The sequence below is a fragment of the Neolamprologus brichardi genome, chromosome 20 (genome assembly GCF_056152115.1).
Source record: "Neolamprologus brichardi isolate AB-2024 chromosome 20, ASM5615211v1, whole genome shotgun sequence".
Lineage (NCBI taxonomy): Eukaryota > Metazoa > Chordata > Actinopteri > Cichliformes > Cichlidae > Neolamprologus > Neolamprologus brichardi.
The window spans coordinates 6,511,224-6,537,770 of NC_142123.1; the positions used below are offsets into that span (position 1 = coordinate 6,511,224).

General features: G+C 39.4%; 1 protein-coding gene across 3 annotated transcripts in view; it reads left to right on the plus strand.

The window, feature by feature from the left end:
- Positions 1-26,547, plus strand: part of kazna (kazrin, periplakin interacting protein a) — a 192,900-nt gene that overhangs the window by 147,763 nt on the left and 18,590 nt on the right. For all 3 annotated transcript variants that reach the window (XM_087833675.1, XM_087833676.1, XM_087833677.1), the window contains one exon: positions 14,364-14,555. In XM_087833675.1, coding sequence (XP_087689801.1) covers positions 14,364-14,555 — 192 coding nt within the window. The remainder of the gene's footprint in view (positions 1-14,363; positions 14,556-26,547) is intronic.

Genomic DNA, 26,547 nt, shown 5'->3' on the forward strand with positions numbered 1-26,547 from the left:
CATTTAAATGCATTTGAGTTGAATTAACAGTGACAACCAAACTACGAACGGGTCGTAGTTTGTTTAGTGAAAGCAATCGATTGTGCACGGTGAACCCTCATAGGGGGTGAAACATTCTCATTTAACACTCAGTCATTAAAAAATCAGATATTTTCATACTTTGCGAGGCTGAAGATCGCGGGGAGTGGAGGCTTAAGCTTCCATGCTGGTGTGGTTGTCAATAAATAGCAACTCCTATTCCCTTATGTCTTATCCTGAATACCAATCTTTCTTCATCATAGTCTCAGTTAATATATAATATTAGAGTTTGAATTCTATGATGGAGTGCCCCAAGGCAAGGTGTGATTTTTTTATTTTTTTTTCCCTTTCATTTTCATCAGCCGTGACCCTGTCATCCCCTCAGGCAACGCGGGGAGATTGTTCAGCTCATGAGAATTGACTAGCTAATCCAGAGCAAAGCACTGCCAGACAGAGCAGACACTGCAGGCCGCCTTCATTCGTCAGACTTAGGCATTACAACCGTCATGAGCCACTGATGAATTTGCTATCAATGGTCCATAAAACTGAGTGTGTGTGTCTGTGTGTACATGTGAGACAGAGACCCACAGAGTCTTTTATTAATGACTCTAGCATCTCATTTGGGATGAAAGGCATATAAATGCGGGCAGTCTGCCCTGAGTGATGTGTGTGGGACCAGATGGGAAATGTGCACGTGTTTTCGCTTGCTTGAGAAGCTGCGTGTGAAAGTGACGTATGTCACCTTTGCTGCCCTTCTGGCAGATGTTTAACACCTCATTTGTACCTGGCGATCATACTGTATTTAACACTGAAATATTAAATAAATCATGGGTGACAGCTGAAACCACATTAAAGGGAAGATTTAGTCCCCTTTCTACAGTTTATGTGTATCAGCTGATATAATTGTCCTATATATTATATACAGAGTTTCCACGATCAACAGCTGGGTTCTTTTCTTTTTGTACGTCATAAAAAAATCATTTAGTATATTCATGATCATGTAATTTCCCTGACTTTATTAATGCAAATGTTTCCTCTGTGTGGATGCATAAAGTGCGGACTGATTTAGGTTAGGCTTAGTTGGTGTTTACTACAGCTGGGTCCATAAGTATTCGCAAAATGACAGATTTTTAGGTTTACCTCTGTACACCACCACAGCTGATTTTATATCAGGCAATCAAGATGTGTTTGAAGTTCAGACTTTGAGCTTTAATTCAAGAGGTTCAACAGAAGTATTGTTAAACCCCTTGAAATAGGAATTACAGACATTTTTATACACAGGCCCAATTTTCAGAGGCTCAAAAGTAATTGGGTAATTGACTGCCAAGCACTTTCATCGCCAAGTGAAGCCTTTTCCCTCATTATTCCTTGACAGTTGGAGCAGATAAAACAAAAGTCTGAAAATCATTTCAGATGTTTCAAATGAACAATCTGGTATGTTCTTAAGAAAAAGGAGTGCACTGGCCAGCTCAGCAACACCAAAGAAAAAGAAAGAGCACAGAAAACAACTAAGGTGGGTCATCACCTGGACAAGAACCCTTCGCACATCTAACCAAGTCAGTGACTCTTGAGAAGTAGGTGTCTCGTTATCAGTCTACAATCACAAGACACCTTTATGAAACGAACTACACAGGGTTTTCAAAAAGGTCCAAACCACTCGATACACTCAAGATTAGGAACTCCAGATTAAACTTTGCCAGAAAAAAAAACATCTGAAAGAGCCCGCACAGTTCTCGAGGGAAAAACAAATTGTTTGGACAGATGAAACTAAAATTAACTTGTACCACTATGACAGGATAAGAAAAGTATGGAGAAGAAAAGGAACAGCTCATGGTCTGAAGCAGACTGGCTTGTCTGAATTTTGTGGTGGTATATATAGTGTTACAAAAATAGGCGCCTTCAAATAGAAATGGATATTTGTGATGAACGAAAAGCAGAATCTCAAAAAAATTATAGCATAATATAAAACAAACTGGCATACATATATATGAACTATAAGGCTCTACTTTTCCCCGAGGACTCAGATTGTCATAGGAATGAAAGGTAAGATAATGGCTGCTTTTAAAGAGCAAACATGAATTATTATCCCACCATGCATTCGCTAATGTGTAGGGATAAGCACATATGAGTTTTTCCCGGTAATTCTTTTTGCTGAGCCTACATGAAACAAATGGCAATATAGCATCCTTAGCACCACTGATTGCACAGGTGTTTCAGTATCTCTCATTTCTGATTTTCTGGCTGCAGAGCGCAGCCATTGATATGAGACTTAAGTGCTTTTTCCTGGAATAAAATCATTATGAGGAAATGAAACTCTGCTTGAGAAGGTGCATTAGCCTTAAGGGTATTGTGCATGTAGTTTCCTATGGAGTAACACTGCTGATCCTTATAGATTTTATAGGAGCCTAAGTGTTGCCCTGTCACAAAGACTTTAAAGGTAGCACGAACATCAAGTCTGTGGGGCTTAATTTGTCAAAGGGTTTAAAAATATATTATTTATATAGAAAACATTAGGTAGTTGTTAACTTATTAAACATCGGAGTGGTTTTATTTCTTGCTGTGATTAAGCACTTAGAAATATGTGTGACATTTGGCAAAAGTGTTGGCAGGACTAAAAAGTGTTCAAAGAGCTCCACTGCTGCCCCCAGAGCATCCACTTTGGCTTGTAATGGTGCTCACAATGCACATAGTTGTGTGCGTCAGTTAGATACAAAAGAATGATTTTTATAAGCTGCAGAAAAAAGCCCCCTTAATTGCATTATCGTAAATGTATTTGTTTTTAAATCTATTCAAAAGAAGGTTTAAGCTTTTAACCCAGCAAAGCATCTCTGAATGGATTTTAGAGAGCGTTTGTTTGAATGCAATTATTCAAGCATAGGCTATAGCTGAGTTGCCAAGCGCGAACAAATAAGAGGATGTGGGCTGTTGCCTTCCGTCACATTCTTGACCCCAGCTGCTCTTTCATTCCTTTTCTTATTTAACACATTCCTTATTTGGGTTGTTCCCTTAGTCCTGTGATAAAGTACGCTATGCTTCCAAACTACACACATACCTTTTCATCTAGGCTTACTGGCACTTTACAGCATTTTCCTGTCATACAGTATGGCATGTTCAAAGGGTTTAAAAGGATACGATTATGTTGCACTATGACTGGACTTGGGAAATGAGACATTATATTGAAGAAATCAAAGTGGCATAATAATAATGTGCTCAGTTACATAGTTAATATCAAATAAACATTCGATCTAGAATTTCCATTCTAAGTGTGCCTGGTCCAATATTTATACATGGTTCTCTGCACACAATAAGTTGGAGCCATTATGTTCTATATATGCTGGAGTAAAGCTGCCTGTCACAGTAACGACACCATCTTCTGTGCTGTACCGTGGGTCTGTATGTCCTCAGTCTGCAAGCTGGCTGAATGAGGATTCTATGGGAACAATTGGCCCATTAATTGATTTTGTCTCCAGTATCAAGCAAAAAAACCGAACCCCGCCTTGTCTTTTTCTCCCATTCACTCTAAAGAGGGAAAACCAATCTAAAAATGACCCCCCTCTAGACACTTACTGTCATTCCCTATCAATTTTCAACCTCCATTGCTGTTTCAGCCAGGTCCAATCTCAGCTGCCTCGTGGCCACAGGACTCTCTGACAGATTGCTGGACCCTTTTTTCAACTTTATTTTGTGAGGCTTGCAGTTTTGGCGCAAGTGAGAGAAATGGGAACTGCAGCATGGAAGAAGAACACAGGAAAGGAGAGTAAGCCAATGATACAAAGAAAGGAGACAGAGAAAGATGGAGATGGCCTTGTATTGACATATAATCATCAAAAGTAATTCCCTGGGAAACACTGTGTGTTCCTGTTGAAGGAGATCTACTTAGTGCAGTGGCTAAATAGTTCTTGTAGGCCCAGAAAAATAATAGAGTTCAAGACTAATTTAATTTTCAGAGGGTCTCTGTTCTACTCCAATTTTCTTTTTTTTTTCACCATTCATGAAGAAAGGATGATGGATTTTGTATCCCCAGAGAAGTTTTGGTGTTTTATGATTGTTTTCCACCATACCAAACCTGTCACACCTAGGCTGCCGCATTATTTAGGAAGACGGCTTGAGACATTTTGCTTAAATCACATAAATAGGAAATGACACTGATCAAATTCATAATTCAGTGGGACCAGCTGAACGTCAGCTGATGCATTGCTGCTTTTATGCAAATGCACACACTTTAGCAGTCATTTCCATCAGCAGCTGGGGATGGAGATTTTATTTACTGTTTCAATGAATCACAATAACTAGAGGCGAGTACGTTCAGGGAGTCTGAACACAACGACTGCAGAGATGGAGGGAGGTCAATAAATGCGCATATTCCTTCACCATTCGAGTGAGAGACAAAGATCAGTAGTCATTAGCCCCGGTCTATTCCCTATGGCTCTTCACAGTTGCATAAGGCTTAAGTCAAAGATACACTTTAAGCTGTTACTATTTAAAGAATTTCTGTTTACAATTTTGGCTATTTCTAGGTAGAGACGGAAAACATGAAGAAAAAAAAATCCCAAGTTAATACTTTTACTAGGAAAATTGAGAATGTGCCAGTGAAAAAGGATTTTGGTCTTAAAATCCAGCTTTGTACATTTGTCTTCTTTAAAGAATTCAGTAAATGCTGTGTTGCAAAAACCATTAAACTAAACGGTTCTCGGCACTTTATAGTTTCCTGCAATGTATTCTTCTGAGACTTGAGCGCATGTTTAGCTGCATTTTTTTAAGTCTCCAGCTATTTAGGATTAATTAGACCTGATAAGTGTGAAAACTAAGCATCTTTGTTTAACAGAAACTAATTTTTAAAATGAAGTCACCAGTGTTTAAGAAGGCAACAAACCGCTTTATTGACCAGAATGAAGTATGAAGTGCAGATAAGTCTAAATGTTGTATCCCTATATAAGGATGAAGGGTCTCAGGAGGTTAAAGCTTTTCTTTTTTGTGAGTTTAAGCTGACTAACAACTGGCAGCTAAACCTGTGCAAAAGCAGATTACATCAGTGTGTTAGTCCAGTGAGTTCTATAAATGTATAATTCAGTTTTATTACACCTAGGGATATGTTTGTATAGATCATATCAGAAAAGCAAGGAGATGCCCCATGGGGTGAGAAACACGAGCATTTAGACAAACACAAGCTATAAATATCATATGATTACATGAAAACCTAATAATTTACAGTATTACTTACTCTGTTATTAGACTGATGAAGCCCATAGTTTTCAGATCTTTTTATTTTCATTGTCTTAGTGTAAACAGCAGTGAGTTTGAGTGCTTCATTTGAGTGTCTGTTGAACTATAAAAGGCTATGCAGAGATTTTTTGGTCTGTTTCAAAGGCCATAAACAGCTTTTCTTTTCAGACCACTTGTCCATAGTCTTGCTCTCCACAGCTTTACTGCTGGTTTGACCAATGACCTATTTCAGTTGTTCCGTCTGTCACTTGAGTCGCAAATGGATTATGTTTGCAAACCATGATTGGGTGCAAACTAGACATCCCATGTTCTAGCTTTTGACTGCCAAATGCCAAGAGGCCTCAAAGCTTGCAGGGTTCGTGCCCCACTTAAGAACTCAAACCAGAGATAAATGGTTCCTGTTCATGACCCTTAGTGTTTGTAGACCGCTTTGAATAAAAAATGTAAGTTTGATCTGTGGGTGAACAGCTTGGCAGCTTTAAAGGAGAAGAGAAAAAAAACACCAGACGCTAAACATAGTGGAGTACAGCTATAGAAGCAGATGTGTCCTCCAGGATATTCTGGTTGGAACAAAGGAAGAAAAAAAGAGGGAAAACAGAGGAGTAAATGTTGCAGCACAGTTATCAGCTTGCCAGAAACGTAAATCAATCAGTCAAGCTGAATGATAATGTTGAGTAAATAACTGTTGGTCAGGTTTGCAAATTCCTCTCAAGGAGTAGATAAATGTTCATATCTTGTTACAACCTGCAAGTGGTCACTGGTGTTTGCCTGTGTGTGTGCATGCGTGCTTTTGTGTGTTTGTGTGTGTGTTTAGCTCTAAATTGAAATGGCAGTGAAGTAACAACCATGCTAACATGTAGTTTGGAAGAAGCAAGCATCTTTATAATGCTGATTAAACAGCACTTACGTAGTAACGGTGGCTGTTTGGTGAAGTGAGTAATTATATATTACGTTTACTGTTTCAAAATTAGTTTCTTTCTCTATGTATCTGAACTGAGGGTGCCATATAATTTATGATCTGACAAGCCGCAAATTCCCCTTGTTCAGTGTTGGTGCAATCAAAACTGGTTTACGTAATCTCGTTATCGCCACTTGTCTTCTATGCCCTATTTGACTCAGCATTTAGCTTACAGTTACAGTTTTACAGTTTTATTCATTAAGAAGTAATCAGTCACCCAGATGTATGGTCACAAAGTCAAGCGACAGAAAACAGATGGAAATAATGTAAAAGGAAAAATTAAATGTCATACATCTGGTATGTTAGACTTAGATGTTAACTGTAATTGGGGAAAAAGAAAATAAAGAGAAAAAAAATTTGATTGCATTTTACATTTTTTGCATCTGCAAATATGAGAGGGTCTTTAAGGGTCAAAGAGATGTAAATTATGTCATTAGAGGGGTATGTGGGCTCTGCACTGCCACTCTAGTACTCTCCAATTCGTTGTAGTATAATAGTAGTATAATAACAACAACTACGACCCCTAGCTGTATGTGTGCAAATTAGCAAGAGAGTAAAATCCCAGTTAGAGGTAACCGACGGCCACCACTGATATATATACATCATCTCATCCCATCTAGTTCTGAGGTTATGATTGGAATGGATATAAGGAGTGTGTAATTCTGCCTGTTAATGAACAATGTGATCACCAGGCGGCCGTGCAGATGATCCTTCATTGAAAATGTTTAAATTACACCTCTAGACTTGTCTGCATGTGTGTGGTACTTTAATAAGAAATAGATAACATAATAAACACGTTAACAGTGTAACATATATCTAGCTATATTTCCGCCAGCATAATACTTAAATATATTACACATCACAGGTAAGAATATTGAAATATGACATGAAATAATAACTAAATCATAGCTTGGAAATCAGTATTTAAGATAAACGTAACCCAAAAGCAACAACGCCACACTAGCTCCAATATGTAGTTCTACATCTCTATCCATACATAGCAACAACAGCAATGTTGCCTCAACTGCACAAAGAAAGAAATATCAACATTTACAAGTAATAAACTGGACTTTAACCATCACACAATGCCATTATAAAAATAGCAAACACAGATAAGCAGTCAAGTTGGAGAAAGTTACTGTGTGACAAACGCGACATAAATGGTGACGTAAACTAACGCCTGCTCATTGGTTGCCTGCACACACGATAAGCCACATGATCTGAAGTACAGTATTGGTCAAAAGTTTAAGAGCACCCAAATTCTTCCTGTTTTTTAATTGAAAATCAAGATATTCAATGTCTCATTGTACTATGAAATGCAAGCATAGAAGAAATAACCAAAGTTTAAACGAAATTATGGAATTCAATTAGAAACCAAATATTCTTCAGAAAGTTTTTCTCCACTCTGTTGCTGAAGTTCCCATAAATGTGCTTTCTGTCTTCCGTCCAGTTCATCCCAAACCAGCTCGATGAAGTTTAAGTTTGCAGACTGTGCTGACCAATTCATGTTTCATGGCCAAGGGACAAACTGTTGTCTCTCAGAAACTTGTTTTGTGATTCTTTGTGGCTTTGAGTCTGCCGGATCTCTTCCTATCAGAGTTTTTTAGTGCCTTTGGATGCTGAAGAAGACTATACTTACTGACACTTTGACCTTCTTTGTGATTTCTCTGTAGGAAAGACCTAACCTTTAAAGGGTTATGATGTTCTGTATCTCTTTCATTGTTACCTACCTTTTTCCTCGCTATATTTATAGTAGCGCACAACTATCTGCAGTACATCACTGTTTAAATAAAGCTTACGAGGGCATGGTACCACAGTGTGTTTCAACTATACTTTTATGCAGACAGAAGAGATTGTAAGTACTCAAGAAAAGTTGGGACACCTACCAGAAATTGGTAGCACCACCTTTCAAGAATTGATCAATTGAAAACAACTTAACAGCTTAAGTTGTTAATGTCTGTGAAGGTTCTCAGTCATCCAGGTCATCGTAGTCAAAGGAGCTTGCAAAGAAAAGCGCCTGGACTTCTTTAAGTTACTTGAAGACGTTTCACCTCTCATCCACAGGACAAGACTCAGCTGTCCATCTGCATCTTAAGGACAAAGGTCACTCTTTCAAGGATGCCAATGTTCACATTTTGGACAGAGAGGACAGATGGTTTGAAAGAGGAGTAAAAGAAGCCATCTATGTCCACTGTGAGCGACCATCTTTGAACAGAGGCGGTGGTTTACGACACCAACTGTCTGCCATCTATAATCCAGTTTTGAGTTCCCTCCCCAGACGCCTTAACGCCCACTCACATCCTGGGCCATTTGACCTCAGGAATTCGCATGATAAGGTGGGGCCAGGTTTCACAAAGAGCTCACCCGAAACTCTGGCTGATTGGGACCCACACCCAGTTTCACACCTTGGCTCAGGCGATTAGAGGATCATCAGGGGGTCCTTTTGTCCCTCTGTTGGGGGGGAAACTCCCACTAGGTTTAAATCTGGGACTCCCCACCATTTGACCTTAGAACTGAAGAAGCTTCTCAGATGAGAGGTGAAACGTCTTCAAGTAACTTAAAGAAGTCCAGACACTTTTCTTTGCAAGCTCCTTTGACTTAAGTTGTTAATGCATTTCTTGTTCCCTGAAAACTGCCTCTTTGAATAATTCTGAAATGTACTTTTTTTTTTTAAAGATTTGTGTAACCTTACCTTTTTTTAACCTCTGGCAATCCCCCACTTACCTTTGTACCATTTCAAGCTATTCATTTGACTCGAACTGAAATTCAATAAGAACTGGAAGAATTGGGGTGTTCTAAAAATGGTAATATACATAAAAAAACCCACACAGCAAACTCTGATTACAGTTCTTCACCAGCCTTCCCTTTCCACTCCTGTTGCACATCAACTGCCAGCAGGGCAGCGTTCTGATTAGATACTCAACAGCCAATTTAGTCGATCTCAGGAGGCTGTCCTTCGTCACAGTGATGGGAACAGAGTCACGCCAATCCAAACTCAAATAAACAACTCTGTGTTGCCAAACTGTTTTTGTGCTTACACTCCTACATACTGACAGAATCGTTGTTTTTAGTTTGTATGTCTTTGTTCCTGCTTGAGAAGAGAAGTAATTAAGGCCAGAAGGTTTTTGTTGACAGTTGTGCGGCAGTGCAGCTTTGTGCGAGATATCTTCATGTGACTGTGAATGCTGCTAAGTGGGATGATGTAATTGACATGATTTGAAAACCCCAGACTCGTAATCATGTTGTTTCTGATTCAGGGTCACTACACTCCACAGTGCTGTGGACTTGCTGAGGGTCATATTTTTTTAACAAGCTTTATAAGAAAAAAGTAGCTGTTTCTTTTCTATTAAACAATCTATAAATCATATTAAATGCTTTTTAAAGCACTTCATTTGCCCACTGAAATCACTTCAAGAAATTAAGTATGCAGTATTTTCAAATGTATTTGTACAATATAAAAAAAGTTACTAAAGTTTTATTAAAAAGTATGTATTAAAATACCCCAATTATTTAAATTTACACATACATAAACACTGTAAATTGTGGGCATCACATTCTCCCTGAGATAGAAGTTGGCGCCTCTTCCAGGCAGGACCTAGAGCTGTATGGGGTCCTGAAGTGGTGAGCAGAAAAGATACGACTTATCAGGAAGCTCCCACTCTGTCATTGTAATGCGGCGCTACCCTGATCCCTTTTGCTAACCTAGAGGCTATGTGGACACTGAAAAATAGCCTTCGCCCCACCACATCCTGCCCCCCACACTCAAACCCTGTCATATCTGGAGTGCTCCACTCCACACTGAGCTTGCCTCCAGAGAGCAGGGTTAGACAATAACATATCTGTTACGCTCTTTATGTTAAGCGCCCTTTTGGTGGTAACCATTGTTGTATTTTTTTAATGTCATGATGATTTATTAACTCACCAAATTCAAATTAGCAGTAGAATGTAGACTCAAAGTCTTTCTCATTTATACCTGTGTAAACCACTCAACACTCCAACACTACCTACTTCTTGCTAAGTATAGTATATATAACAAATTACATTTTAACTAACATAAAAAAATGTAGCTGTAAACTCAAAGTACTGCAGGATTGCATGTGCTTATAGTTTGTTTTTTATAATGGATACACAGAAAATAATTCCAGTCATGGATTTCAGTAAGGCAAGCAAAAGGTATTCATATGTATAGGTGAATATTTTACATAATACATTAAAAACACATTGCTTAAAAATAGAAATTAAAACCTAAAGGTGTAAATTTAGAGCATGACAACTCTAAGCGTAAGATAGGGAATTGTGAATGCTCGAATACAGTGCATACGCCTATACATGTTATTAACCTCATAAAGTCAGAGTGAGAGCTATATTGTTCTATATTTGTGTAAGCTCCATGTTGCGCTGGGAAGAAAAAGAATTCATTTTTATGTCGAGAAATATTTTTTTCAGTCTTTGCTTCTCAGTAAATCATTGTAATCTCTTAGAAAACTCAAACATACTCATGATCATTTTAGTGAAGGACTGGATTAGTGATTTGTTTACTGAACACAAAAAACAGTGTATGCACAACTTGCCTATATGCCTATATGAACTGTTGCCCCAGCCTTCTATGTCCATAAGAGGGCTATCTCTGAGTTGAATGGTCATGAGGTGCTCCAACATGGACCCTTCTGGCTGCCATAGCACAGACATTTCTAAACTAGGAGTATATCCAGACTTCCTTGGCTAGGATTTAGTCCCAGTATGTCTCCAATTGAACGTGCCGGGGAAATCCTGGGTCGACGTGATCATCAGATGCCACCATCGATGACTACTGCACTGCAGCTGCAGGCTGCATTCAAATCTGTTGTTGAGCAATTGAGCAACAGCAGATCTGGATACTTGTTCAGTCCATACACAGATGGTTGACTGCTTGCATCATGTCCAGAGGAGGGTATACCTCATATTACACATCTTGTTTATGCCTATATTACAATGTTGTTCCATAACATCTGTTTAAAACACATTTTTTTTCTATTTTGAGTAGTATACATAAATTTCCCATTTATAAAAACATATTTATTTACAGTCAAAAAATACATATAAACTATATTAATCCTCAGATGTCATCTATAATGTATAACTATGATTGAATTAGATCATTAGAATGTTGATCTGTATTTATGGGTTGGTTATTGGAGACTGAACACACAATTTCAATATACTTGCCCATTATATAGAACTCCTTGTGTTGCTGCCTTTGCACAATCAATACATGCAAACTTAATGAATAAGAAATTAAACTGAGTCTGTGGCTATTATAGGATTTTTAAAAACTCATAAACTGTATCTTGCGCTCGGCTGTTTCCAGAATGGGACAGTTCTTGGATTGCCAATAAGGGTGTTGCTGCTTGAGTTGCTCCGTAAAATGTGGTTCTATTATCAGGTCCATTAAGTATACCTCAGTGTAATGACACTCCACTCGCCAACGTTTCTCTCTCGACCCTTCTCCTAATAACCCCTTTTACATTTCATTTTCGTTATTTAGCGGGCAGCACTTATCCTCAGCCACTTTACATTTTGCCAGTGATCAAATTAATGGAGTCAAAAGGCCTGGGAAGCAGGTACATGTCATACGGGCAAAGCAGTGGGACTAATTGTAGTTTCAGGGGAGGCAAGATGGGACCTAAAGTGATCCATGCTGCGCAAAAATGTATCGGAGCAAGGCTCACATATCCTCTCTTATGGTTTGTTGTCATAGTTTATTGTAGTCTTGAAGGTCTCTAGTGTCCTTATGTAAGAAATCGGTCATAGGTATGGGTGCAGAAGGGGATGATGCACTTTAACACCAGCCCTGTCGTACGAGGAATGAAGGCTGATAGAAAAATCTGTTGGTGTCGTGAATTAAAGATACATGTGCCACTCATAGTGCTCTGCAAAAGTCAAAGACACAAAATGGGAATACGCTCTAAAAGATCAAGCTATGAATAATTTACAAAAAATTTTTTACAGAAAGTGCATTAATCAGCACGGTGGTTAGCACTGTTGCCACACAGCAAGAAGGTCCTGAGTTCAATTCCACTATCAGGCCGGGGTCTTTCTGTGTGGAGTTTGCATGTTCTCCCCGTGTTTGCGTGGGTTCCTTCCGGGTACTCCGGCTTCCTCCCACCGTCCAAAGACATGCAGCTTGTGGGGATAGGTTAATTGGATAATCCAAATTGTCACTAGGTGTGAATGTGCGAGTGAATGTGAGTGCAAATGGTTGTCTATCCCTGTGTGTTGGCCCTGCGATAGACTGGCGACCTGTCCAGGGTGTACCCCGCCTCTCGCCCTATGACAGCTGGGATAGGCTCCAGCGCCCCCCGCGACCCTGAAAAGGATAAGCGGAAGCGAATGGATGGATGGAGTGATTAATCACAAAAAAGTAAATTAAAATAAGTAATTGATAATAATATAATTGATATGATGTTTCATAATATCATATATGTCAGGAATCACTATGGCAGCATTTAAACCCAGAATGGTTTTATTTGGAGGCATTGCATTGTGTTTGTAATAATGTTACTGTCCGTGGATGTGACACATATAACAAAATTTGTTGTCTCTCAAGCAATCACTTCTGTAATTTCAAACATAGGTACATATATATAGTATATATAATATACCACCTAATTTAATTGATCCCGTCCAAACAGGGTTTGAAGTAGAATGAAAGAAAGTCGCACCGCACACATGCTCAATTAATTTAAGTACATAAAGTATAAAACAGTCTACTTAAGAGATGAAAATACCATGAGAATTTAAAATGCTTTAAAACAATATAAAATGCTATGACAAACAGGCCTAAATGCCTTAAAAAATGACAGTTTAAAAGCGCATTGTGCAGAGTGCTGTTACTGTGCATCTAGTGACTTAGAGCTATTGTCTGTAACAAGATTATAGAAGCACGTTCTTTAGATAACAGACAGTTGCCTCGCTTCCACATGGAAACTTCTGATTAGGTTCTGATTAAGGGACTTGCAATCGTCTTCTACACGTTCAAATTTTACATGACCAGAAATCCTAACCTTGACTGAATGCAGTTCTTTTTTTTTTTTTGTAATGCTGTTTAAATTTAGAAAAGCATCACTTATTACATCTTTGAAATTCTTGGTTCAAATGTGCAACAATGACCAGGAAATACAGAGGACATTTGTCATCCTTAGTTGTCCCATTCATCTCAGATTTAATTTTTTCAGTGTGAGTTGGAGCTGGAGTCTCAGAGTATGAAGTGTGATTTATGCATGGCACTTGATGCTGGAACTGCACGAGATGGGGTAAAGCAGTTCCCCTCACCCCCACCCTCCCCCTTTGCCCCGAGGATGCATGAAATTAAACAGAATGACTCTACTCATCCGAGTATAAATGACGCTCCATATGCTCCACCTAGACACCCGCGTTCAGTGTGCCAAAAGTCACAATTTTGGATTTTAGTTTTTAGTTTTAATGTGAAAAATTGAAGTGTGACATTTGTCTGTTGTGGCTTGTTTTAAAAGGGAGCGAAATCCTCTCACTGCTGCTGGTGCTTTGAAAGCACTTTAAAAAATTTTACCCCGAGTCAAATTGCGAGGGAAAAAAACAACAAAAAAACAAAAAACAATAGTCTGTGCTGTTGTTTTTCATTTTGTCGTTTTTCGTCTTTGTCACAACGACAGGGAGGAGTACTTTAAAGCACCATTCAATGAATATTAAATGAGTACTCCTCTCGCCTTTACTCGTCAATCCTGTCAACACAGAGAAGGTTCAACAGACGACTTCAAAGACAAATTTCATTACACAATCAGTGCCTTGTCTCTACTCATCTAATGGACCGCACCTATCTCTGTGATGCTTATTACTGTCAGTAATTTGGCTCTGCAGTTATCTCAATAACAAATAAAACCGCAGCCTCCCGTGGTGATGTTAAATCAGTTTAGCATTTCACACACAACAATATCTGCAGTCATGTAGCTGTTCAAAGCCGATGCACCAGTATGAGACCCAATTCCAGCAAGCACGTGACCCTTCTCTCTCTGCTGAAGTGACACTTTTATTTTGGCTTAAATGCATATTCACTGTTAAAACTGTGCAGCGATTCACAATTGCACTAATTTGGGCAACGTTGTGGTGCGGGCGTGCTAAAGCTCTCTTCCTTTTCTGCAAATTGCAGTTCTGCTGCGTGAAGAGGTGGCCCAGCTCCAGGAAGAGGTGCACCTGCTGCGGCAGATGAAGGACATGTTGAATAAGGACCTGGAGGAGACCCAGGGAGGTTGCTCGGCTGACGTGCTCTCTGCCACTGAACTCCGTGTGCAGCTGGCGCAGAAGGAACAGGAGCTGGATCGAGCCAAGGAGGCTCTGCAAGGTAAGGACTGTCAGGAAACAAGAAACTGTGTGTGCTGTTTAAAACACAGACTTTTTTATTTAAGAAGAAATGTGGAAAGTTCTTGTTATTAATTTCTTTACAACATTTTCTGATCGGTAGTAGCAACCAGTTTTATTAATACAGGTAGGTAACATTTAGCCCAGGAGTTTGCTCACTGTGTGAGGACAAGCACCTCCTGACCGTTTCATCCAGTGACATGCTTTTGCCTACAAGAACAATTAAATTATATTTCTACGAACAAAAAAAGGGTGAAAGAAAACAAAATACTAAATGGAAAGGTGTAGGTCTTAACCTTCAAATTGATCTTGTTTTTCATTAAAAATTGGAACATGGACATCATCACTTACAGTCTGATTCCATGGCACTATTCCACTGATGCTCTTGAACATAGGTGTCAAACTGGCCCGCGGGCCAAATTTGGCCCGCAGCCTGATTACATTTGGCCCGCGAAGCCATACCAAATTACTATCAGAGCTGGCCTACTGGTATTATACAGCTAATATATATATTGTTTAGTATTAAGCTTTGCTTGTTCCATATTCAGTTTTTCAGCAAAACGTGTTTGAGTCCATAAGAAAAGATTGATTCTTATATCTGGAGGAATAAATATATTTCAATAAATATTAACGTTAGCCCGTGACTTTGTTCCACTTTTGAATTTTGGCCCACTGTGTATTTGAGTTTGACACCCCTGCTCTAGAAGAAGTTTTCATCTCGGGCTGACAGATTATGTGCTCTACCCGTCTTCTTCTTTTTCATGTAGTCTTTTTTACATGTCAGCTTCAATGAGAAAACTTGTTTTTCACTTGTTTCACTTTTTAGAAACACAGGGGAAGCAATATTCAGAACCTCTGTTATGTCAGCCTGAACGCATTTTCACTTTTTTTCATCATTCCTATGGAGACTCTTTAAAAAACTGTGCCTGTTTTGGCTTCCTCATTGTTTTTAAAGTCCAGTGCAGGCTTCTCTCTTACAACATCTCTCGTTACCACTTACTCGGCTTCACGTGGATATAAACATGTTTCCTTGTATAGAAAAATGGGGGCTGGACAGTAATGCAGATGGCTGATTGTAAGGAGATTGCACAAGCCTCTTGGTTTGAAATGATTCTGATTTATTAACATGTGCACAGTGGAAAGAAGAAAATATGCCGGTGTGCATATTTCATAAACCGAATGGTAGCTTTGCATATGCACTTGTTTTTTGTGCAGGATAAGAATGTTCTCATGTATTAGTCAATAAGTATCACTGAGTTTCTGTAATATTGTAATATAAGTCTTTTGGTTCCTGTTGTAATGTGAATATTTTACTTTTTCCAGTGCTCCCCTGTCTTTGATCCCTCTGTGTTTGTGTCTTCACCTCGCAGTTTGTTTTGCTAATTTTCTTAGTGTGCTTGTCGTACTTTTTACTTCCTGTCTGTTTCTTTCCCTGATTCCCTGAGTGTTTTCACCTGCTAATTGCTTCCTCCTCTGTTTCGCCCTCGTCTGTGTCCCGTTCCCTAATTAGTGCTCTGTGTACATATAGTCCTGTGCGTCGCCTCTCTTCTTTGCCAGTTGGTCGGGCTTCCTGTTTGTGGTCCTGTGATTAACCTTTTTTGTGGATCTTTTTTTTTGTTGTTTTGTATTTTCAGTAGTGTGTGTGTTTCTTTGGACTCTGTTCATCCTTTTGGAATTGTTTTTTTTTTGTCGTTGATATTCTACACTTGGGTCCTTTCCTCACCGCTACTCCTGAAAGTAGCACATTTCCCTCTTCCTTGGTCAAAGCATTCAATTTAGTATCCTGTTGCTTTAAATCTCTTGTTTGCTGCTCCCGCTCCTGCTGAGAGAAAACCTGTGCAGCCTTTTGCTCCATCGGGCTTTTCTTTTCTATTCATCATAATGTTAACATAAGTGTCTGTATTAGTGTGGTTGATGCAGCCCATTAGTTGCATTATGGTCCATTAGCATGTGTTATGCTAGAGAGATGGAGTTATATCTTGGGGTGAGGGGAGACGCAGATGCTTGGACTATTTAAAAAGGAAAAAGAAAAAGCTCTCCACGCTTTTGGCAAATCGAGCTGCTCTTCTCCTACTGTGCAGCATGACACAAATACAGCTCAACATAATGTAGAAGATTCAAGAAGGTGATTTTAAAATAAATAACGTTACTAAGGTGTCTGTAATAGCTAGCTTCACATAGATCTTTCATCTCCCTGAAGTCTCGTTTTTGGCTTGGTCATATATCTAACTAAAACGTGAGGGCAGGCCATTAAATAAAATAAGCCTTTTTAACTTTTTATCTAGGATTGAATTGGGAATATACACACCAGTGACAAAATAAAGTTTTAAAGCATTGGGCCAGCGTGTGCCATCAAAACAGCGTACTGGTGTCTTGGTATTGATTGTCCAAGCCTTTAAGACACTGCTGGAGGGATGGACCCACCAGCCTTCTAAGACATTGTGTAATGTGGTGATTTGATGGTCGCTGTTGAACATGTTGGTCAAAAGATGATCATCGTTGTCAAACCATTCATTGACCCATTATGTCCTGTGAACAAAGGCGCTACATCCTGGAAAAAAATGTTCTCATTAGGAAGGATGTGCTTCATCACATAATGAAGGTGGTCACTGACAACTTGGTACTGATTTGCAGTGCGGGCAGACATCTTTTTTTTTTTTTTTTTTTTTAATTTTCATTTACTTTGCTACCCGTCTTTACTTACATGCTGCTTTCTCAGAGAGTCTGCAGTTAGTAAAGAAATGAACATTGCCAGGCAGTGTAGAGTGGATTGCAGGGCATCAAGCAGAGATGTCATCGGTGTGGCAGTGAATCATTTTTTTCAAAGAATTATCGCCCATGGAATGAGGCAGAACACAAAAACTACCATTTGGTATCAGACAAAAGCATGACATGCTGTCAGGGGATTTTGTTGCTGCGACATTTCACTTGACACTTGCAGCCTACGCTTTTTGGAAGAATTGAACGAAAACAAAATGGACTGGGGCAGAGTAGAATAGAGCACACATCAAATAAATACTTATCTCTTCTTCAGCGGGATGTTGGCTGTCTGAACATAGTGCACACAGGCTCATACAGTCATTTGTATGACTCAGGCCTGTTAATGAAGGCCAAAGCCTACCAGCCCCAGCAGGCACTGACGGTAATCGGCAGCTAATGAAAGCTTTATAAAAGCGGACTTTGGTTGGCTTACGAGGGCCAGAAACGTTAAGCGGGGTGGATCTAGTCTACAATTAAGCTGGGGTATGTGGGAGGACAAGAGGAAATTGGGTGTTGTCATATTCAGGTTTTGTTCTGCTGGGGTAAGTTCACCAGGCGAATTGAAGTGACTGTGAACTTGAGTATGAAGTCATTCCTGTTGCTATTTTTCATTTTGTGCTTTCCCTCCCCCTCTGGAAGGCATTTCCTATGAGGAACAGAAGGACAAGCTGATATTCAGTCAGAGCTCTTGGTCAGTTGGATGACCCTCAGCCACTCATTCTACTTGAATTGGATTTGGATTTCTACTGTTTAGATTAAGCTTAAACCTTTTCTTTTTGATAAAGATTAAAGGTAGGGATAAATCAGGTGACCCTGAATCCCCCCATAGTTACGCTGCAATAGGCCTAGGATGCTGGGCCCTTTGCATCATGAGTGTTACTTCTTTTGTCACCTGTTTTCAATTACTATGCATTTAAATGCAAGTTATTATTTATCTGTGGCTCTTCCACAGCGTGGCTTTTGTCCCATCTTCCTCCCCTCACCCCCAACTGGCTGTCCCTCCCAGAGCCTGGTTCTGCCACAGGAGTTTTTCTTTCCCACTGTTGCCAATAGCTTGCTCATACGGGGTAGTGTGACTGTTGGTTTTCTCTCTATTATTGTAGGGTCTTTGCTTTTTACAATATAAAGCTCCGTAAGTCAGCTGTTGTTGTGATTTGGCACAATATAAATAACATTGACGTGAAAATTGAATGAGATTTGCATTCACATGTAAACGAAGCAAAACTGTTTACATGTTATTGTTATTTTCCCACTGGCCTGGTCTTTACAGCAGAAGTTCGTTTCAGCTCTTTTGTAAGTCTGCAGTTGTCACTCTCAATTTTCATGCACTGAGACTACTGCACACGCCAAACGTATAATTTTTAAAGACAGCTGTGAAAGGCCAGCAACTGCATTTCCTAGCTTTTTCTTTTTGTGCTGTTTGCTTGGGGTGGGTAGCAGCTAGTGAATGTTGGCTCTGGCCTCAGCAATATTTACAGTTGTTTCTAAGTAGAAAGTAGAAACACATCTTTCATCCTTCTTTTGTTGTTTTTGTTCCTTTTCCAACTTCTGCTTTGCAATGCATTCAAGTTTCCTGCTGCCAATGTTGGCACATGGTACTGGATCACACTGATGACGATGTTTTTGTGTGTATTAATATCTTAATAGGCTGATACCGTTATGAGAAAGCATGAACAGAAAATTAGTAATAAGAAAATAGACAAAATATTTCTAAAAGGAAAGAAACAGAGAATTATCAGAAAAAAATGTGCTTTGAAGGTCTTTCACAGTTTTTTCTTCAGACTGCATTTGCAGGATTTTAAAAAACAATATCCATGTCCTTAGAGAATATGAAAACATCCAGCAAAGGCCTTACACAGGACCCAAAAGGATGCATGTCAAGAAGCCATCCTGATGAAGGAAAAGACTGACACTATAGACTGACACTATCAGTCATGGATTGGCGTCCCCAGAGTCCACACCTCAACATCATTGAGGTCTGGACTCTAGAGAAAAAGGCAAAAACCTCCAAGGAAGAGCTTTGAATGTCCTTCAAGAAACCTGGAGAACAATTCCTGAAGACTACTTTACAAGAAGAATTACAAGAAGGTTTGGCTTAGAGGGTTCAGACTGTGCTTAAGAATAAAGATAGTTATACAAAATATCAACTTTCAAGCTCATTATAATTGTACAAACTCTGCTTTTTCCTTGCATACTACAGTCACGATCAAAGGTTTATGACCACTTGGAAAAATGGGAAAAATCATATTTTGCATGGTTGGATCTTAACAAGGTTCCAAGTAGAGCTCCAACATGCAACAAGAAGAAATGGGAGTGAGACAAAACATTCTTTTGAGCATGCAATTTATTGAAAACAGCGAGTAAACTGAAACAGGCTGTTTTACAGCTGATCAAAAGTTTAAGACCACACCTCCAACAAACTCAAACTCCCAGAAATCAAAGTTCCAAACATCAACTCAGTAATGAGTATATTTCCACATATGATTGCCCATGTTTCAGTATGTGCAGTTTCTGAGGAAATATTAAAATTAATGAGGGGTGACTCAAGACTTTTGCAGAATACTATACATGGAGGTTTACTAACAGTGTTGGGAAGGTTACTTTTAAAATGTATTCCACCACAGAATACAGATTACATGCCCCAAAATGTATTCTGTAATGTATTCCGTTACGTTACTCAATGAGAGTAACGTATTCTGAATACTTTGGATTACTTAATATATTATCATGCTGTTTACAACTACATGAATGTACTATTGCTGTGATTTATTACTGTTACTGAAGGTCCGCGGCTCCGAACCGTAGTAAAGGGACCTCTGGCTAATACGTCAGTTCGTGTCGGGCTCGTAGCTGAAAACTAGCTTTACTTTGTTGTCTGGGTCAACTTTGCTAGCAGAGACAGAGAGAGGCGTTGAAAGGCTGCTCCAACGGAGCTTATTGTTTCAGAGGAAAACACGAACACGGTGTACAGTCGAGTCTTAAAAGCTTACTTACAGCTGGGCTCGTCAGGCACTCTTCTTGGCTGCAGTGGTTATTATTATATTTACATGCTTCCAGCTCCCGTTTCTGCTCGATGACAGCTCGTACTTTTCCTTTTTCTCCCTCCCTCGCTCACAGACACATAACGGGTATGGCAGTCCATTCTCCCTGCAGCACGGACTACACTGCCCATGATGCTACATTCTTTAGAGCTATACCTGTAGCATTCTGCCTGTTAGCTTAGCACAACAACAACAAAAAGGCCTCTCTCACCCAGGAAACACGCAGAGCGAGAGTGTCACCCTGTAACCATGGCAACCGTAACGCTGCCGCCTGGAACAACAGAACGTAGCTGTCAAACAAAACCCAAACAGTCCTGACCCGCCACAATATGAAACAGGGAAGTACCGCCGTGTAATCCATTTATTTCAACAAAGTAACTGTATTCTAAATACCACCTTTTTAAACGGTAACTGTAACGGAATACAGTTACTCATATTTTGTATTTTAAATACGTAACGGCGGTACATGTATTCCGTTACTCCCCAACACTGATTACTAATGTACAAGTAATTTCAGTTTTCATTATGTGTGTAGAGTACATCTCATCTCTGCCTGAAAAACTACTGCAAAAAGGCTCTGGGTCTTATTATGCAGTGCATGAAGGCACACGTTTTTAAACAGTAGCAGCTTTGAATGGTCAGACTCATTTTTGGCATGAGAACCCACCCAGAGCTAAAGGTCTTAAATTCAATGAATTGTCCAAATTCATTGAATTTTTTTTTCCCAGTTTCTTTTAAATCAGGCTTTTAAGCAACCAAACATGCGCCTTTTTTTAAAAAAAGATACTGAGTCCATTAGTAATCAATGTGTGCTTGACTTTGATGCCTTCCTTTACATCTTGGAATTTGGTAGATTTAAAGTACTTAGGTGTAACTCAAGTGTTAATCGTGGGCAAGGGGGCCCACTTTTAAAATGTTGTCTTCTGTCAGGTATTGGCTTTTTCCAATGATCACATCAGCAATTATTTACAAGTCTCTTCTATGCTAGGTGCAAGGAAATAAAAACGTTTATATATATGAAAAAAATTTAAAGTTCCTCTTTCCTTTTTACTTTTATTCAAAGGGTTTGTAACAATGCTTAAAAAAAAAAAAAGACTTGACGGACTTGAAAATAGTTGTGTTTTAGAGCGTTTGATCATAAAAAAAGAAGATAGGCCAAATGTTCTTAAGAATACCTCATTAACTACAGCAATTTCCGTATGCTGCCAATTGATTGTAGCCGAGATGTTGACTCTTTTTGATTTCCCTCAGTTTTCACAAGGCTGGCATATTGTGAGGATCCCACCAGATGCTCCTGCAGAGTGCTTTTCCCAGAAGAATGAGAGCCCTGAGGTTTTTTTATTGAAGTGCTACCAACAATTATTGTGAAGCAGAGAAACTTTGTCTTTTTTTTTCTATTTTTTTTTTTGTTTTTTAGTTCTTCTTTGTTTTAGTGTGGTTTTGTTTTGGATGAAGAAGCAAGCGGCTGAAGTGATGAAGTAGCGTGAAAGAGATGCGTCGTTCCTTCCTTTGCTCTTTGCCACTTGAGATAATACCTGTTTACTTTGGGAATGGATCACTGGAGCTGTGTTGCCACTCCAACCTCGGTTCAAATGGTTTGCGGCTAAATTGCATGCAGATTTTCTTGTGCCTATGAATACGAAATAAAGAAGAGGTGAACGCTACTTTTCAGTGCGTTTGCACTCCAGTTATTCTTCATTTTCCTCTCTGCGGTCTCTTCCTTTACCTCCCTCTCTGCCTTTATTTGGTGTGATGCCCACATCGTTTAAATGTTAAGGCCTGAGTTCGCGTCCACTGTGAACCGGGCTTTGGTGTGTGAACGCTATAATTGTAATCGAGGGTAATTGTCAACCTTTTACAATTGCAGGTTTTGTTATGATGTCCATGGGCACTCAATTCAACCCAAGAGCTGCATTTAATGCCCCCTACACAAAAGACAATGACCTGATTCATTTTTGCCAATCATAAAGCGGTGTTACAAAGAGAAACTAAGCTCCAGCTTGGCGAATGCAACCAGGAAGTTCTCAAAAGGTGTTTATACGTTTACGCAACTCGCATTTCTCATCAAAGTTTGGTTTAATGAAGTTTCAAAGTGGAGTTGGCCCTCACTGCTGTTTTTAATTAGCTATTTTCACTTTGGCTATTACTATCACTGAGGGACTTCAAGTCAAGCCAGAGCTCATATGAAAGCAGTAGACAGCTATGTATCATCAAAGCACAGTCTGCCGGCTCTGTTTAGTGTCATTTCACGCTACGCTGTACTTAGCTTAGCTCTGTCCTTGACTACAAGGCCTCTTTCCTTGTTAGGTGTTAAAACACCAGTGCGCACATACAAAAGCACACACACTCTCAGCAACACTGAATCTCTTCAGGTTTCAGGTTCAGGTTCTTGACCCGACGACCTTTAAGCAAATAAGGTTTTTCTTAACTAAGAGCTAGTGGGACAGTCAGAGCTTTTGTGACATATTTCCTCAAACGCACCTACACCTTTACAACTTTTTATCTAGTTTTGTTTAGCTTGCGCTTAAAGGTCCTGGGTGTGCCCGGGTAGTGGGGATTTATGCTTAAGTGGGAAATCTACACCATAGCTATGTTGTAACCCCGAGCCACACTGAAAACGTATGATGTAACCTATGGCATAACTCGATGTGTGCTGGTGTAACTGCACATCGCCTTGACGCAGCCATCGGTTATCGATTCCACCTGTGCATTTCTAGCTGTTTTTTTGCTGCAGTCTTTGAATTTATCAGTGAGAGAATAACAGTTATTGTCTCAATAATGTTGATATATGTACTCGCAAATGTCAGCAAATTCCCAGGGGGAGGTTGCTGAAACTGTTGGAATAGATATGAAAGAATCCCAGCACATAATGCACCAGTACTAGCATAAATACCCGCATAAATGACATCAGCCACAAAATCTATGTGATTGGGTGAATAAAGGTTGTAGTAAAAAGTGCGCTGAGTTTTCAGTTATAGTAGAAAAGAGCTCTATAAGTACAAGTCCATTTAAAACTATTGCATTTGAAAACAATTAAGTAAGAAACCTTGTTTGGTTCATTGAGGCCCATTGTGTTATTTAGATGTATCTTAGCAATCTGTCAGTCCTGTATGTATCATGTATGTATATCTAAATTCTTTCATGTTTGTTTCATGGGGAACAGTTAAACTGTTAGAGCCTGTGTCTTTCTGTCTGTGACGACAGCATCATAAACCCAGGAATACTGTTGCTTGAGTGGGAAGTCAATTAGCTCAGCATGAAAGGAAATGTGCTCAAAAAACCCAGAGGTCACGAGTTTAAGTCATCAGTGAAGTATATATTTTTTGCTCATTCTTTCTCCTGAGGATGTTTTTTTTCATTTTATTCCAATCAGTAAACATTAGAAAGCAATTCTTGAATACAAAGCTTCTCTTGCTAGAAAGTCTAGCAAAGAGACAGCCTTCAAGAATAACCTCAAACCAGTTCAACGTCCAATTTGGAACTTTTTCTTTTCACCCCAAACAACAACAAAAACCCCACATCAACAGTTAGTCAGTGTTGAAATGTTTGCTACATGCTGAAATCTTTTTCCACAGTAACATTAGACTGCTTTCATTTTGAATCCACCGACGACAGATTTCTCTGCCCTGGTGCTTAAATAGCTTGTATGTCTGATCTGTTTTCATTAGCTACCTTACAAAGGTCAGATGTCTTCTCCGCAAAGATGTCTGATCCCACGGTAACACGCCTTGCTTTACAGCGAGGATTGTTAAATAATGCCAGTGATATCAACGCCACACAGCCCCATGAGTTTGTTTTTACTGAGGAATTGAGGAGGTGAGTGCACTGTGCTGCTCTGAGGCTCCTACATCATTATTCAGCTGGCAGATTTAAAATCCCAAACCGCGAACAATGGACTCCCTCCAATGAGCCGATGTCTCTTTTGTTCTCTCCCAAAATAATTATGTTAAGAGCTGACTAAAAGCCTGTCCCTTCTCTTTAGAGCTGAAGTTATATGCAGTTGTGTCAGTGGGAAGCAGGCTAATGTTAATGTAGCGATCGTCATTTACAGCATTTTTAGCTAAAAATGCTGTCCAAGGAACTTAAGCTTAAAGGTCGCTTAAAGGTTTTTGTTTTTTTTTAAAGTGCTGTAGATTCAGTGTATTTTTTGCAGACTTCCATCACTTAGAAATCTTCCTCAGAAGAAAAGGTGATTGTTAAGGGTGAGCTGGCAACACATAGAAAGGAAATGTTATTTGTCTGTAATCCTGGCTTAAATCTTGTTATGTGAGCCACCATAGATGGGGCACGGCAGATAATGAGGGATGTTATTTAACCAGAAGGATACAGTGAGTGGGATGTGAAAAACACACCACAGTAATCGGTGCAAACTGTGTGAGCAACAACAACATGGCTGAGGTTGTTTTTTTCCCCTCTTTTATAATCAAGGGTGATAAAGTCTTGCTGCCTCTGGAATTAACAAGAAAATATTCGTCCTTAATGTGTAACATTCATATAGCTTTGAATTACAAACAGCTCACCTGGCTTCACCAAGAGGTGCAAACTATGCCTCCCAAGATTCATAAAGCTCACCCATTAACTTGTTATAGGTTGTGTGATTGTTCCAACAAATGCCACTTTATCTTGTCGCAGCGCTAAGCAAAGAGGCTACTTTTTAAATCTTGCAGGTGAAAGAAGTATCCATTTTTTTCCTATTTAACTATCCACAAGAAAGCAAATATACATAGTTTGGAAAATGTCAAAATATTCCGTTCTTCCAAATGGGGGAGGGTGTTAAACTGGTATGTATTACACAGCCAGGCAGTGCTCATTATGATAATTTGAATGAATTGTTGTCAACATGCTAGAAACAGACCCCAAATGTTTTCATCCTCAAAAACGGGTTGCACTCCTAATAAGGTTAATAACCTGCTCTTAGCTATTTTTAATACTGGCACAAGCTCCCTGGGGAGTCCAGTGTTTCTGTCTAGCAACCAGTGACTTGGCTCACTCATTAAGTCCTTCAGTAGCATCATAGAGGAGCCCGGCAGACAAAAGCTTTTAGCACACTCTAGTAATAGATGTTCACATTGAACTACTTGAAATTGCAAGGACTCGGGTATCAGAAGAGCCTTTGTGCCGTGAGTTTTAAAAATATATATATTATGTAGAAAGGGATGTTGTAATCAGGTGTTTGCGATTTTCCACATTGGGTTGGACTTTTTACGGCGAATGTTTTGCAGATGTCCTGATTCGCTTCTTTTCTACTTATACAGGCTGACATTTCTTTTTGCACGAATACAGTTTTCTCACAAAGGCAAACATTTCTTTTGATTTTAGGCAAACAATTTGCAAAGCAAGTGCTAAACATTTGTAAAATGCAGTGTGGGCAAAAGAAAAAAATCTTTCTTCAGTGCGAAGGATTTAGGTGCCTTTTAAATACAAAAAAAAATATGTTACTCTTGGCAAAAAGTTGCTTTGTCGGTGTTAAGAGCATAGCTAGACTGAAGATTTAGGCTTGAATTGCTAAAAGAAGGCTGTGTAGCAGTGTTCATAGTGGGCCTGTAGCAGCATCTAAACCATTTCCCCAGGAAAGCAGCAAAACACAAGAGGGAAGATAAAGCAATGCATCAGACTAACAATGTAAGGTACTGCTGGGTATATTTAAGTCTGGGAATGTTTTGTTACTCTGGAGACACCTGTACTGAATCTGCTGCACTTTGACAGGTTCAGAGACATGCTCTCTGACTTGCACTTTTTGTGTGCAGGGGTTCATACTACTGCAGGATAATGGCCACACATTTCAAAGCCTTGAAAGGACTATTTGATCACCAGAGAAAGCCAGAGAGTGTTGGCTTTCTGTCCACAGATACCTAACCACAACCCAGCTGAACATTTATGGGGGGCACTTGCAAAAAGGGCTGGAATAACATGCGTTAGCAGGTTTAGCATGTCCTTGCAAATCAAGTAGATGGACAGTAGGCATACTGAGGTATTGGGAAATTAATGTAGAAGTTGAACTTTTAACTCATATTGGTGTGATATTGGATTCAAATTATCTGCTATTCAAGTACATTCGCAGCAGTCAGCGAATAAGACAGATGCTTGCACAGATGTGTATCATTTCTTTATGAAAAGTCTCTTAAACGGCTTCCTTCCCATGTCATCCTCCTCCTCCACCTCCACGCACATTAG